Source organism: Aedes albopictus, chromosome 1 (genome assembly GCF_035046485.1).
Source record: "Aedes albopictus strain Foshan chromosome 1, AalbF5, whole genome shotgun sequence".
Classification (NCBI taxonomy): Eukaryota; Metazoa; Arthropoda; class Insecta; order Diptera; family Culicidae; genus Aedes; species Aedes albopictus.
The window spans coordinates 305938805-305954605 of NC_085136.1; the positions used below are offsets into that span (position 1 = coordinate 305938805).

At 38.4% G+C, this 15801-nt stretch overlaps 1 protein-coding gene across 2 annotated transcripts in view; it reads right to left on the minus strand.

Annotated features, from left to right (window-relative positions):
• The window catches only part of LOC115253603 (ecdysteroid-regulated 16 kDa protein), a 49899-nt gene that overhangs the window by 2724 nt on the left and 31374 nt on the right, over positions 1-15801 (minus strand). For both annotated transcript variants that reach the window (XM_029877888.2, XM_029877887.2), the window contains exons 2-3: positions 13845-13972; positions 13660-13776 (exon numbers count right to left, since the gene is read on the minus strand). In XM_029877888.2, the coding sequence (XP_029733748.2) occupies positions 13660-13776; positions 13845-13926 (199 nt within the window). In that variant the 5' untranslated portion in view covers positions 13927-13972. The remainder of the gene's footprint in view (positions 1-13659; positions 13777-13844; positions 13973-15801) is intronic.

Genomic DNA, 15801 nt, shown 5'->3' on the forward strand with positions numbered 1-15801 from the left:
AAATAAACTTCTCAGAGCATATTCTGCAGAAATGTCAATTGACGCATTCCCGGAAGGATCATTGGAAGAACTCTTGAAGGCATTCTCGTCGGAGCCTTGAATCTATTACTAGAGGAAGCCCTAGAGGTATCCCCTGATGGAACCCCCTAATAAACTCTTTGAGTAACTGCTGGAGGGATTCCTAGAATAGGCAACTTTCTGGAGAAATTCCAAAAAGAATTCCTTACGCAAAATTCAGAAAGAGAACTTCATTTTTTTATATTGCTTTTTATATAAGTTAAACAGCTAATTTTTCACACAGAGAACTTTGGTGAAAACAACTCTTTGTTTAGACATTCCAGGTGTAACGATCAAATTGGGCCAGTCTAACGAAGTTCCCTTTTTATATGATCATTAGAAAAGAAGCTTTTGAATAAGCTTTTGTGCCCGAATAAAGTAAAACCTAAAGTAAGTGTTGCGCACAATGCATAACCAAGGGCGAATGAACTTCTTTCGAGCGAAAACACTAATTTGAGAAAGGAGATGTTGTCTACAAGAAGACTATGTACCTTTCGGACAAAACCCGAAACTTTGTAGGCAAGTTTGCTAATAAATACGATAAAGTTCGAGTGAAAGAGGTCGTTGGAACGAACACCTACGTCTTAGAGCGTCTAGACGGCCAACGAATTGCAGGAAGCTATCATGGTTCGTTTCTAAAACGAGCGTAATACCTAAAGCTATGTCGGTACTTCGTGAGAATGTACATAAACCAGATAATTTACAACAAAACACTTCATGAGGTCATTAAACTACGTCCAATGTTTGAGATGTCAGCTAGTTCTGTTTCCTCACATTGTCGACTAAAAATTATTCGTTCGTAAAATCCAGCTATGACTGTACTACGGCCGCGTAGTACATACACCATTCACAACAACAAAATACACATCTGTGGTGCAACGATGCAGTCCGATCCGAGATGTCCTCGTGTTTCCTCGATCGTTGACAAAATTAGCAACTAGCTATCTAGTTGTATGTTCAAACGAGCTATGACTGTGCTATTAGATGCACATAAACCACTCAATTTAGTCATAAAACACTCCTTGAGTTGAAAAAGTTCATGTCCGATGTTCGAGAAGTCAAAATATCAGTTTCCTCACATCGTAGATCGTTATCGTCCAGTTTAACCAGTCAAACAAACCTAGAATAGAAATCCAATTAGAATCCAATTTTGTTCGTCTTGTATAGTTGTGTCGAGCTGTGTTGCATGTATTGCAATCTTCACAGAGGCCAGTGATGTGAATCGCTGACCTTGACCCCATCACCTACAGCTTTGCCATAATAAAAATAACAATAGTCCAATTCACTAAACTTGTCCATTTCTACTAAAATACCCATAGTTTACCACAGTTTCTATTCTCAATTCACTCCATAATCATCACGTAATCGTTGAAAAGTAGATTCCGTCATGCCATCGTAGTATAAACCCGAATTTTCGAAGAAATTAGTCAGAATTTACCTCCATCACATACAGCACAGCTCACGTTTGTTGTTTTCGTGTTGATTGATTTCGTGTTTCGTTTTGACAGATCGGCTAAAAGCTTTGGCGATAACCCGGTACCGAAAATTTCGGGAAATTTGTGAAGCGTTCGTCGAAATGTTCGTTGTTTCGTGATTCGCGTTTTTGCTATGACATAGTGGTTGAATGAATGCGCTTAGTTAATGAATGAGTTCGCGTTAAGTTAGGTAAATTATGATCAAGTATATTTTCAGACCATTGTTCTGAAGTACGTTGGTTATTTGGAAGAGAATCTGCTCAGATATTTCCGAGGGCAATTTGGTTTTATCGGTTATTCGTCGGTCGAAGATGCTCAGACATTTCTGAGGTAAATTTGGTAGTACAATTAGTTTCTCAGACATTTCTGAGGTTTGTTCGGTTTAGTTTAAGTCGGTTTGAATGAGTATGGTTGTATTAGTAAGCAATGTGAGAGTTCATTGTGGCATAGCATTGACCATGTTTGTGTTCATGTTAGATTACCTTGTGAATTAGAAGTCCAAAAAAAATACTTGTGTTAGATTTATACTGTATGTTTATTAAAGTTCAAATTAAATGTTATTACTAATTTTTTTTTAATGTAGTAAAATTCTATCAATTCAATACTTTTTGAATTCAATGAGAGTTTAATGAATATTATTGTCTGATCAATAAAAATTTTGAAATAAATTTCAAAATTTTTATTGCAATTAGTGTAGGCGAATGTGTAACGATCAAATTGGACCAGTCTAACGAAGTTCCCTTTTTATATGATCATTAGAAAAGAAGCTTTTGAATAAGCTTTTGTTCCCGAATAAAGTAAAACCTAAAGTAAGTGTTGCGCACAATGCATAACCAAGGGCGAATGAACTTCTTTCGAGCGAAAACACTCGGTAATTTATGGAATTTTCCGCGAGTTAATTTGTACCTGGACCTTTGAAATATGTAAAGCGACCAATCGGAAAACTAAGAGCTGTGGAATATTTTTAGATTAATTTGAGTTCGGCAAAGCCGACCAATGGAAATCCAGCTACGAAAACCGAGTACAGAGCGATGTGGAAATTGCGTCGTAATTAAAAGGCTCAACCAAATTCTTGCGCGTGACTTCATTTTATTCTGGTGGAGTTATTCAAAGCGTTGTAAGGGGATCGACTGTGATTGGTATTATCTGGCGCGAAAGTGACGCCGCCGGCAAGAGGTAGATCGTAGGAGGTAAAACAGATCGATACTGATCGATTTGAAAAAGTGCGCCAACCAACGAACTCAACCACTGAAGTGAAGACGTGCGACTATGTTTAAAACATACATAACCTCACGAGTAAACGGAGGGATTGTATCTATCCTTTGAAAAAGGCACAATATATGTGACCGAAACGTCAGGTGTTGAACCAATATCCGTTTATGATTACATAGAGACTGGAAGCCGAAAATCCCCGCTTGCGTTATTCAAAGCGTTTGGATCATTTTCCGAACAAGAAAAGTTATTTTCTAAAGTGAAGCCATATTTCAAAAGTGAATCAGTGCTATTGTGATAAATCTGAATTCGAAGTAAGTCGCGAGTTTTCCTTTAATTTGTTAAACTTAATTTATAATTTGAGTGACTTATTTTGAATTTACAGAGTTCCGATAGTTTGACCGTTAATTTTTTTCGTGATCCAGTTCATTGTGACTATTCAGGTAAGCCTTAAGTGAATATAGAAAGTTTAATTCAAGTTAGTGAAGTTATCACGTTGAATAGGCCTCGTCAAGCCCAGCCAACGTGGGCTGCTAGTTCCGGCTAACGCAATTTCAGAATCGTGCACGCTAGTCCAAGAAGGCACCCAACAAACCACGTGCTTAGTAGACGATGGTTGTTCCGGCTACGTAGTCCTTCCGACTGGGAGTGACTGTAGGCTGTGGTGGGTGGAAAATTCTTGTCGACTAGTCAAGCTTTGCCGATTCGAGCAGCTCAGACGTGAGCTTGTGCCCGAGCGTTTGCCTGTGGTGGTTCGTCGATTAGTATTCGAGCGGATAGATCGACGACTCGGACTCGTTTCGCCAAAGCGTGAGGCGCAAGAGCGACGCCAACTACGCTCTCGCTCCACCTACCTCCAGGGACGCCTCTACCCTGATGATCGTGCCCACGCGCGAGTCAACCACATAGGACGTTTTCCAAATTGGAATTCTACGGTCGTCGAGAGAATCAAGCCTTCGCCGTTGGAGCACCTCGCCGATGCAGAACGAAGGTCAGACCCATACATGCTAGCATTTGAAATTGATTGAGAAATCCGAAAATTGTATACTCTAGAATAAGCAATGTCAGTTAAATGCGTGACGTCACCAGAGTAGTTTAGGATTCCTGAATTTTTACAATAAATTGAGAGATTGCATACTTTTTGAATTGGTCCTATGCAAGTAGCTCTCTAAATTCAATTTTAATTAATAAATTTCGTATAAGTTTACTTTTCTTTTTCATTTACTTCTAGTTCAGATAAGATTAAACTTCACTATTATTTCTGCTTTCAGTATTTAGAGAATTTGAACGTGAATTTGTTTGTTCCTTTAAGTTTAACCTTTTTCTGCCGCTCAGTTTTGGTTTATTATTGGTTTAGTTTCCGATCTTCAGTATTTTTTGGTATTTTTCTTGTTCATTTAGTTCATTTGTCCTTTCGTGTGTGCCATTTTTGTTAGTTTTGTTTCTGCGCTTAACTATTTGCGACCTGCCCTGAGAAGGGTAGTCTCATACCGGGCTTAGACAGAGTAACGGTCCTTCTGAATACGAAGGTGGCGCTTAAGCCGTTGCTTAAGGAGCAGAGTAGAACGTTACACAGGGAAAATTCTGATAGTCTCTGAAGGACTTTCTGTAGGAACACCCTAAAAATACCTCCTAGAGGAATATCTGGAGGAGTCCCTGAAAAAAAAATCAATGGATAACTTGTTGAGACGATTCTTGGAGAAAAAAGAGTCCCAGAATTTTTGGAGTATTCTTGAATGGATTCCAGAAAAAATCCGTGGATGAACTGGTGGAAGATTTCTTGTAGATAATTGTGAAAGAATTCCTTGATGTCTTTTTGGAGAGTTTCCAGGCTCTTGTATGCATCCCTCTAGAATCATCTAAAAAAAATCCAGTACAAAGCACTAGGAATTCCTCTAGAATTTCTTGAAAAGAAAAAAACTTCATGTGAACCTGAAGAATTTTTTTTTTGTCTTTATTATAGAGACTTTCAGCCTGGGGCTGGTTCGTCTCTTTGAACCTGAAGAAGTTCTTGAGTGCATCCCTGGAAATGATGATGGAAGGATTTCAAAAGGTACCCCTAAATAAATTTTTGAACCGATTCCTAAGAAGATTTCTGATAGAATCACTTGAGGAGTTCCTGGAGCAAATCCCTGGACGTATTTCTGGATGAATTCTTGGAGAAATCCCTGGATGAATTCTTGGAGAAATCCCTGGAAGAATTCCTGGAGGAATTTCTGGACGAATCCCTGGAGAACTTTCTGTTAAAATCTCTAAGTATTCTCGGAGGAGTTCCTAGGGAAATTTCTGGAGGAATTCCTGGAGGAACTTCCGAAGCAATTCCTGGAGTAATCTCTGGAGGAATTCCTGGAGAAGACCCTGGAAAAAATCGTGGAGAAATCCCTAGTGGAATTCTTTTAGGAATCCTTGGTAGAATTTCTGAAGAAATATCTGAGAAATTCCTAGAAGATATCCCTCCCAAGCAGCACACAAGTCACAAAGGAGTGTCGACAGCGCAAGTTTTTGGTTGAATCCGAGTCATTTTCAAGTTATTCTACCTTTGAGATAGAATTACATAAGTCTAGCTCCTGTACAATAGAGATGGTCGGGTTTCGGGTTTTCAAACCCGAAACCCGACTCGAACCCGAACCCGACGGGTACGGGTCGGGTTCGGGCTTGAAAATTAATAAAAAACTCGGGTTCGGGTCGGGTCCGGGTTTAAACATTTTCAAAATTTTCGGGTACGGGTCGGGTCGGGTTTGAAAAACGTCGGGTTCAAGTCGGGTTTGGTACCGGTATAAAAAAATCAGTATTTAGAAAAATGCTTTATTTGTCATATTCGATACATTTAACAATTATTTTTCGACTCGGGTTTTGGTCGGGTTTATTGAGAAATATTTTCTCGGGTTCGGGTCGGGTTCGGGTTTGGTCGACGAAAATTTTTCGGGTTCGGGTCGGGTCCGGGTTTGAGAGAGCAAAAAATTCTCGGGTTCGGGTCGGGTCCGGGTTTTGAATTTGAAAATGTTTCGGGTACGGGTCGGGTTCGGGTCTGTAAAATCTGAAACCCGACCATCTCTACTGTACAACAAAAAACCTGCGCTGTCGATACTTCTTTGTGACTTGTGTGTTGCTTGGGCTGGAGCTCCTGCAGGAACCCCTGCATAATTTCCTGAAGGAATCCGAAGAAGATTTCCTGGAGGAACCCCAGGAGGAATCCCTGGAGGAATTTCTGAAGAAATTCCAGGAGGAATTCCGGAAAAAAATCGCAAGAGGAATTTCCTTAACAGTGCCTGGACCTGGAGCAAGTCTTGGGTTAATTCCTGGAGAAGTTCCTGAAATAATTTCAATAGCGATTTTTGAAGGAATCCGAAGAAGAGTTCTTCGGGGAATCCTTGGAGGAATTTTTAAAATAATCTTTGAAGTTGTTTCTGAAGAATCAAAGAAGTAATCCTCGAATGAATCCCTGGAGAAATTCTTGGAGGAACAGCTGGAAAAACTCCTGAAGAAACTCCGTGAGGAATTCCTTAGGAAGTCCTAGGAAAGCATTATTACCAAATTCCTGGTAGAATTTCTGTGGGAACCCCTGTAAAACAATCTGAAGGAATCCATGTCTGTTGTAATTTGTGGACGAATCATTAAAGGAATCCTTGGATGGGCTCCTTTTTGACCACATTTTTAAGGAAACTTCTGGATTAATTTTTGAGTAATCTCTGACAAAATTTTGCTATAAACATTTCTGGACGAAATTCCTGCTGAAATAGTTCGAATAATTTCAGATGGAATTATTGGAGTAATATCTAGCTGAATTCTTGCAGAAATATATGGAGAAATCCCCGAAGAAATCCCTGAAGTAATACCTAGAGAAATACCTAGAAGAATTTCTGGTAAAATTCCTGAAGGAATCCTCGATAAAAAGTACTGAAGCAATCACTGGAGGAACATTTGTAAAGATATGCTAGCACCAATTTCCAGAGGAATGCCTGGTGAAATCCCTAGAGGAATTCTTAAAAGAATCTCTGAAAATTTCTGTAGCAATCTTGGGAGGAGTTTTTTCCATCAAGCCCAGAAACAATTGCTATTGGAAACCCCCAAGATGTACATGGAGGAATTCATGAAGGAGAAACTTCTGGAGAGGTCTCTTGAGAAATTCCTGAAGGAATCCCCGGAGAAGTTCCTGAAGAAATACCTGTAGAAATTTCTGAGGTTGTCCCAGGAGGAATTCATAGAGCAATCCCAGGTTTTTTTTTCTTAGTATGACGTTTGTTTTACTTGGGAAAATATGTGAATTTTAAGCTACCACACTCTATAGCAGTTTATAATTCCAGAAAATCCGTTTTCTACCAGAACCGGTTCCGGCATATCTGGAAAATTTGGCATGTTCTAGGAAAAACTTGAAATTTAGAAAGAACAGGATGTTGTTTTAATTGACAAATTGAGAGATTCTTCTTTATGGCTCTACGCTCGCACTGGAACTTGGCCGCCTCTCTTGAGAGCTAAAATGGTAAAAAAATCGCGTACTGATGGGATTCGCACCCACGGCTCCGTATTCGCTAGACCGGAGCTTTAATCAACTAAGCCTTAGAACAGGTAACAATTCTGCTGAATAGAAAGCCAAACTGACTCCGAGCCCACACCATGAACACTCCTGTTTTCACAAGTCCGTCTCTCTTTTGGCATGTTGTTTATGTATTCCATGAATCAAAATCACACAATTTAACCATTCAGCCAAGCTTGTTATTCGGTAATATTCTATGTTAAGATTGAAGTGGTGCTCTTAGAGAAGTTTTTGTTGAAATTTCAGGTGGTTTTTCAGAATCTCTGCCAAAAACAGCACAAGCAAATTACTGGAGGAACTCTTGCAGGAGGAATTCCTGGATAAATATCCCTAATGAAACTTTCGAAGCAAGCTCTGGAGAAACTTCGTGAAGAGCTTCATGAGAAATTTCTGGAGGAATTCTAAAAGTAATTCCGAGGAATATTTCTTCAAGATTTTCTGGAATTTTGAAGAGAAGTTTCTGAAAAGCGTTGATTATTTTAGATCATTGCCAACGTTTCGATCCTGTGGTTGGGATCTTCATCAGGGCTCGATGTGAAGATCCCAACCACAGGATCGAAACGTTGGCAATGATCTAAAATAATCAACGCTTTTCTGTGACTGAAAGCCGAAAATACCAAGTTTTACGTAAACCCAGTCATACCCCGTAGAACATTTCTGAAAAAAACTTGAAGAATTTCTTCACTGAAGCAATTGCAGACAAAAGTACAGGAAGAATTCTTGAAGAAATCCATGAATACATTTACAAAGACATTCCTGATGGATTTTCTGAAGGCATCCCTTGATGGGATTATTTCAGGAGACACCTCTGGAGGAATTTTCAAAAGATTTTTTTGTACAATTTCTGAAGGAATTTGTGGACAAAAATCCTTGAAGTAATTTATGGAATAATGTTAGAATAGTTTTTTTTGGAAAGCCCTTTAAAAGTTTTGGAAAAAATCTGTAGGAATTTGTTTTTATCAAAAAGTGTTTGAATTTGAAAGAACACCTGGAAGGACTAAAGTTCCAAAGAGTCCTGATAACTTCTGAAGGAATTGCTGAGATAATTTTTGAAAACAGTTCTAAAGGATCATCATTACAAATTTTGAAAGAATCTCTGAAGAAAGGTCGGAAAGGAATTTAGGAAACCCTTGAGAAGCATCAGGAGAAATTTATAAAGGTACGTCTAGTAGATTCTCTTGAGAATTTTTAGGGGGATTTCTGGAGAATTCCACCAAAAAAAAACCCCTGGAGACTGGAGGAATATCCCTAGAGAAATATATGCTAGAATATCTGAAGGACCTTCAGGAGGTATGGCACTAAGAATTTATGAAAGAATTTCTGGAAAAAAATACAATTTGTTAATGGAATGCCTACTAGAACCTATAACTTTGCAAAATCCAACAATAAATTTCAGCTTAAATTGCATTTTTCAAGGACTCCCTGGAGGAATACTCAAAATAATATCTTGGAGATTTTCTTGAGGTAAATCTCACAGTATTTCTGGAGTAACTTCTAAAATATTTTCTGAATACATTGATAAATTCCTGGAGCAATCCTTGAAGAAATTTCTTAAAAAATCTATGAAGAATTCCCAGACGATATTTCAGAAGGGAGTCCTGATAAAACCAGTTCCTAGAATAATTTTCTGAGAAATTTCTTGAGGAACTCCTGAAAAAAAATCAATTACATACATTAACAAGAATACAATCTATAAAAAACTTTGGAGGAATTCTGACTGATATCATTCAAGGAATTACTGCAAAAATATTCTTTCTGCAAAAATTCCAAAAAAATCGACGGATCCGAAGAAAATCCCTGAATCGTGGAGAAAGCTCTTGAGAAATTCAATTCCTTTTTAAGGCGAAATGCTTCCACACTTTTTGGTTTTTTTTTAAATTAAATTTCGAAGCAATTTTTTCAAAATCGGGTTTCGTTCACATGGATCAAGGTATCTTCTGATTTTTTTCGAAGTGGAAAATGTTTTTCGTTTTCGCAGAAACCATTTTTGAACGAAATTTCACAAAAAAATGGTTTTAGAAAAAATGGAAAACTTTTTCAACACCAAAAAAATCAGAAGATACATTGATCCATACTCTACACGAAAACCGTTTTTAAAAGTTTTCGTTATTTAAAAAAAAAAACAAAAACTGAAAAAATGAGGAAATACTTCCAGTTTCGCCTTAATCGATTTGGCGATTTTCTTGGAAATTTCTTGAGAACGGACTTCGGAATTTCGCCGGTAGTTTTACTGAAATTTCTACTGAATCTACTTTGTCTCAAAGACAAACTTTCATACTACTTGGAAGAAATTTCAAAAACATCTTTTGGCATCACACAAGCACCCTCTATCTATAGTGCTCAACCAAAGCATTTACATTGAGATTTGCTTCGGAAATTTGTTTGTGTATTTCTTCGATATTTTTATAAAAAATTGTTCAGCAGTTTCTTTGTGAATTACTCCGACAAATTATTTGAAAAATTGTTATGGCAATCCCTTTGGAGTTTTCTTTTAACATATTCTTCAAAATTCCTTGGGCTATTTATTTCAAACTTTTACAGGAAATTTCATCTAGAATTCCTTTTACAAATCTTAGAACGTATTCCTCGGGAATTCCAACGGAAATCTCTGTAACTTCTTTCGGGTTGATTTTTTCTTTGAAATTTTCTCGGATAATTACTTTGGAAAGTTCCCAATAGGAATTTAGGAAATTGTTTCGAAATTTGTGCGATAGTTCCTTTTAAATTCCTTCGGCACTTTTCTGGGAATTCCTTGTGAAATTTAGAAATTTATCCGGCAATTTCATTGAAATTGCATCTGCAATAGCTTGGCTTTTTACTTGAAAATTTCTTTGAAAACTGCTTACCTACTGGATTTTTTTCAGTCGTTTCTTTGTGAATTCATTCTTAATTGTTTTTTTTTTATGTATTGAAAATTCCAATGTAAACTGATTCCGTCGTGATAAAAACGTTACAGCAACTGCAGTTAGAATAGAAGTTGATGTCGATCTTTTTTATGGGTTCTTCTCTGTGATAAGCATTTTAACAGAATTACAATAAATTTGGTTGAAACTCACACAAAATAGAGTTTTACATTATTTGTTAGATCAACGAACATATTCTTTGAAAATGACGGGAAATTGCAAGACTGTAATTGGTAAGTAAGACTCGCTACTTATGACAGTGGAAAAACTCAAAGCTTTTGTACGGACTCTGTCCCAGTTGAAACCTAATTTCAGAAAAAAAATAGAAAAGGAATACCCATTTTTTATTTTTTTAAGGAATGATCCATTTCGAAAGCATTACTTGCAAATATAAAGTTGTAAAGAAAAAAAAAGTTTCTGGTTCAATCGTTCGACGATTGAATTCCTGGTCAAGTTTATAAATAATTCTTGATAAAAGCTTCTGAAACTTCTTTGGAATGATATTTTGTGAATTCCATGAATTTGTTTCGAAAATTCACCTATAGAACACTATTGAAAACTTTTTGGTGGCTTTGGTGGTAACTTGAGAAATCCCAAAGAGATTACCTGGTGAAGTCCTTGGAGAAATCCTGACAGGAATCAGGAGAGGATTTTTAGATAAATTCCTGAAGTGATACTAGAACTCCTCCAAATTCCTCCGTATTTATGAAATTCCTCATGCAATTTCAGTTCATATTCCTCACCCTTCTGCTCCAGATGTTTATTCAAAACTTCCTGCTGCATTCCTTCAGGGATTTTGACAAGGATTCCTCCATTTTTTTTAGATTTTTCCCTGTAATTCCAATTGGAAACCCGCTTTTTAATTGATCAGAAATTCTAGCAGTGATTTTTTCAAGAATGCTGCTAGAATTCATCCAGAAACTTTCTTTCCAGGAAGTCTTGCCGGGATTCCTCAGGCAACTCCGTTAAAGAATCCTCCAGAAATACTTAGAGGACTCCTAGAAGCAATTACTGAAGAAACTCCTCCTGAAATTGTTTGAGAAATCCCAGCAAGATTGTCTGAAGAAAGAAATCAGGCATACCTGATACCTCCAGTATTTCAAAAGAATCTTTACAAAAATTTCTCAATGGATTTTTTCAAAAGTATCTTCAGGAATTCTTCGATGCAATCCACCCATTATTGGGATACCAGAAGAAGTTGTTTCTGAAATTTTTACAGGGGTTTAAAAAAAATACCTTCACAAATTCTTCTGGGAAACTCCCCAAGAATGCCTGCTGGGTTTCCTCCAAAAATCCCTTATGCGGTTCCTCCAGACATTTTCTTTTCTTCCAGAAGTTTTATTCTCTAAAAATACCTGCTGGTAATTCTCCAACTATTCCTGATGGAATTTATCCAGCCAGCTGTAACATATTTATGAATTTCTCCAGAATTTCCAGAGAAGTTTTTAAAGGATTTTTTTTTAGAATTCCTCTGAGGGTCTCTTTGGTATTTTCTCATCGTATTTTTACTGAAAATCCTCTTCAGATTCTTTTCAAAATTTCTGTTGGAATAGTTCCTGGAATGATGTTGGGATTTCTCCAGGTATTCATGGTGGAAATCCTCCATGAAGTCTTGCTGGGATACTTCAAGCAATTCCTGATGAAAATCCTCCAAGAATTCCTGGGGGACTCCTAAGAGCAATAACTGTAGAAATCTCTTCTGGGAATGCTTGAGAAATTTCAGCAAGAATGGCTATAGAAATTCTGGCATGAGTTTAAAATGTAATTCCAGTAAGAGGTATTCCGAAAGGAATTTCTAGAGGAATCCTTGACGAAATCCCTAGAGGAACCACCAGAGTGATTTCCGGAGGAATTCTTACAGAAATCCGTGGTGGAATCCCAGCAGACATTTCTAACTGAATCGTATCAGGCATTCTTAGATGAATTTCCTTGGTAATTTTTCTAGAAAGCTTGCAGGGGTTCATCGAAGAATTTCCCCTAGAATTCTTCCAAGATTTCCTTCTGAGATTCCTTAAGGCAGTCCTCTTGAAGTTCTTTCAGGAATTCCTGCTATAAATCCTTCAGATGTTTTTTGAAGAATTCCTCTAGGAATTGCTTTTTTGTTTTCCAGTAATTACTGCTGGGATTACTTCAAGATGGGGCAATTTTGGCTGAGAATTCTCAATAATTTTTAGTAGGAATATCTCTAATTATTAAACTTCAGGGTCCTGCGGGCATTGCATGAGAAACGCTGAAAAATCCTATAGAATTCCTGCCATAAATATCTAGAGGACTCCTAGTAGCAGTGTTGCAGCTATGCAAGCAGCACTTCCTAAAATAATGTCTGGTGGATTCCCAGTAGGCATGCTTCATTTCTGGAGGAATCCAAAAGTTACAGCATGAATTGCTGGATAAATCTCAGCAGGAGTTTCCAGTGGTAATACCAGAAGAATTCGAGAGCTATATTTCTTGGAAAAATCACTGGAGGAACTCATGAAGAAATTTTTGAGGAAATACGTCTGTACAAATTACAGGAGGAATTCCCGAAGGAACTTCAAATAGACTTCCTGGAAGAATTTTCGAAGGTATTTCTTCAGCAATCCCAGCAGGAATTTAAAGAAAATTCCATTAGACATTGATGGAGTAAATCCTAGAAAAATCTTTGTAGATATTCTATTGGAATTCCTCCTAGCATGCTCGATGGGATTCTTTTAAAGTTTTAACATTCTTACTTCAGAGGTTTCTGCAAGGATTCCTTAACATATCCTTCCAGTAATTCCTCCAGAGATTTTTCTAAGGATTCCCATTGAAATTCTCTTGCAATTCCTCCAGAGATTTCTTCAAGGACTCATTTAAAAATTTCTCTTAGAGTATCAACAGAAATATACCACAATATTCCTAAATAATGGACGCAGTGGTTAAAAGGTTCTACAGATGGGGGATCAACTGCTGACTGCTTTCGAGAGTCCTCCGAGAAATCGATGAGGATTCCCAGCTGGAATTGCTTGATGAATCCCAGCAAAACTTCTTGGTAAATTTTACCAGAAATTTCTGGATAAAACCGACGCGTGTGAAAAAAGTTAAACCCTTGGAAATTCTAGCCAAAAAGTGAATTTACTGTTGTTGGAATTCCCATACACATAACAATCGTAATGCGAAGCGCTACACTCGAAGCTAGAGTAAATTCACACATTCTACTTCTCTCTCTCTCTTCTTGGCGTAACGTCCTCACTGGGACAAAGCCTGCTTCTCAGCTTAGTGTTCTTTGAGCACTTCCACAGTTATTAACTGAGAGCTTCCTCTGCCAATGACCATTTTGCATGTGTATATCGTGTGGCAGGCACGAAGATACTCTATGCCCAAGGAAGTCAAGGAAATTTCCTTTACGAAAAGATCCTGGACCGACCGGGAATCGAACCCGTCACCCTCAGCATGGTCATGCTGAATACCCGTGCGTTTACCGCCTCGGCTATATGGGCCCTCTACACATTCTACTTACTTGGCGTGAATTTCTGGTTGATGGACACGTTGGTCTTGCGCTTCAGCTTACACGGACCCTTGACGCAGTTGCTGATGTCGATTGTGTTCTCGCTGATTGGAACCATGGATTTGGTAGCTAGAAACAAAAAGAACACCCATATTGAATCAAAATTGACCTCCAGTTAATTCAAACCAAACACTTACAAGGACACGCCTTCACCTCCGTCGCTTCGGCGTACAGGAACGCACAGCTCAGAGCCAGGACAGCAACCAAAAACGACTTCATCTCGATGATGCGATGGCGATGGTGTGATCTTCTCTAGATCTGAGCTCTAGAATAGGAGGAGAAGCGAAAAATAAACGATCAACCTCAATTGCTGCAACTGGGCCAGGTACTGATCACCGTCCACTACTGCTGGAAGAAGGTCCCCTTTAAATACCCTCCAATCGAAGAACACCGACGATGATTAGGAATTCAAAAACATTCTTCGAGAGGAATCTTCGCATCGCGGCGGGTGGCATCTTCAGCTCAGGTGGAATAGCTTCGAGTGGAAAAATAGCTCGTAACACAATGGATGGGCGCTAGCGGCATGACTTGCGTGCCATTGACTTTGAAATTTGGTTATCGCCGGGCGAGCTCATAGGCGGAGTCAGGAGAATTTTAACTAGGAGGCGCCTTAAAACGCAACTTAATCATAAACCGTGAAATAATGGCTTATTTTTGTACTAGTTGATATAAAGATGTTTTTCCCAACAGAGAATCATTCCCAAAAAAAGTTCTACCTTCATCCATGACTTCACCTCACAATATGTCAATAAGAACGGCAAACAATCGCGTAAAAGCAAATCCCATTCATCAAGTATTTGTCCAATAAACAAACCGAAAATATGAGTAATCAAAATTCAGCCACGCCGTTCAAATATTGGGCAGTGGAGTAGGGTAAACCAGTAGTGGTACTTGAAAACTGGTTTCCTTCAACCCATTGATTGATTGTCGTCATTTTGCGTTTAGTTCGATAGAACCGATCAGCACACTGGCACTGGGTCGCATTAGATGGCCAGAATTCGAAAAAAGTGCTATCTGCCCCCTGAAGAAGACACCATCTAACATGTCGAAACGTCGGGTTAGATAACAACTAATTTTGATTTAACAAGACCGCGTAGCCGTCAAATACGAGTTGCTATCGCTTTCATGTTTTAGCGACTGTGTGAAACCGATCAGTATCGGAAAACGATTTTTCTCATGCGCGTCGTTTTTTTCGCGAAAAGATGCGGTGAGTTGTAAGCCGTAAAGAAATAGTGAATTCCCCCGAGAGGGTAAGCAAAGGCGAATTCCCCGCAAAGGCAAGGCGAGAAGCGGACCTGGTGTGGTGGTTAGAACACAAGACTATCACGCCGAGGACCTGGGATCGAATCCCACTCCCGACATACTCACAAAATGTGGGTTCTTCCTTCGGAAGGGAAGTAAAGCGTGGGTCCCGAGATGAACTAGCCTAGGGTTAAAAATCTCGTTAATACAGACAAAAAAAAGGCGAGAGTAAACCGCAACGGAAAGCAAATTCCCACGAGAGGTGAGAGATAATAGATGAGAATTAAGAGATGATAGAAATGAGAGGCGATGATGAAGATAAGAGAAACATCTGATGATGATACTGATGAGAGATGAGAGATGAACGCTGAGAAATGAGAGGCGAAGTGATATGAGAGATAAGAGATGATGAAGATGATGATAATTTTGATTGTGATGAAAGATGCGAGATTACTATAATGATGAGAGAGAAGCGATGACACATGACAGATGAGAGATGAGAGGTGAGAGATGGAAGATAGCATATAGATTAGAGAAAATAAATGAGTGGATAGAGTCAATAGATTTGATATGAGAGGTATGAGATAAGATAAGATATGATGATGATGATTTAGAGGTGAGAGATGAGTGTAGTAGATAGATGACAGAAAAGAGATAAGAAGTGAGAGATGAGAGATATCAGATAAGATATGAGAGATGGCAATGATGATGATTTAGATTAAGAAGAGCGATGAGAGATTATGATAATGATGAGAGATGAGATTCCATAGATGGGGGTTGAGAAATATGAGATAACAGATGAAAGATAATGATGATGAGAGTTTAGAGAAAATGGATGAGAGGTGCAAAATG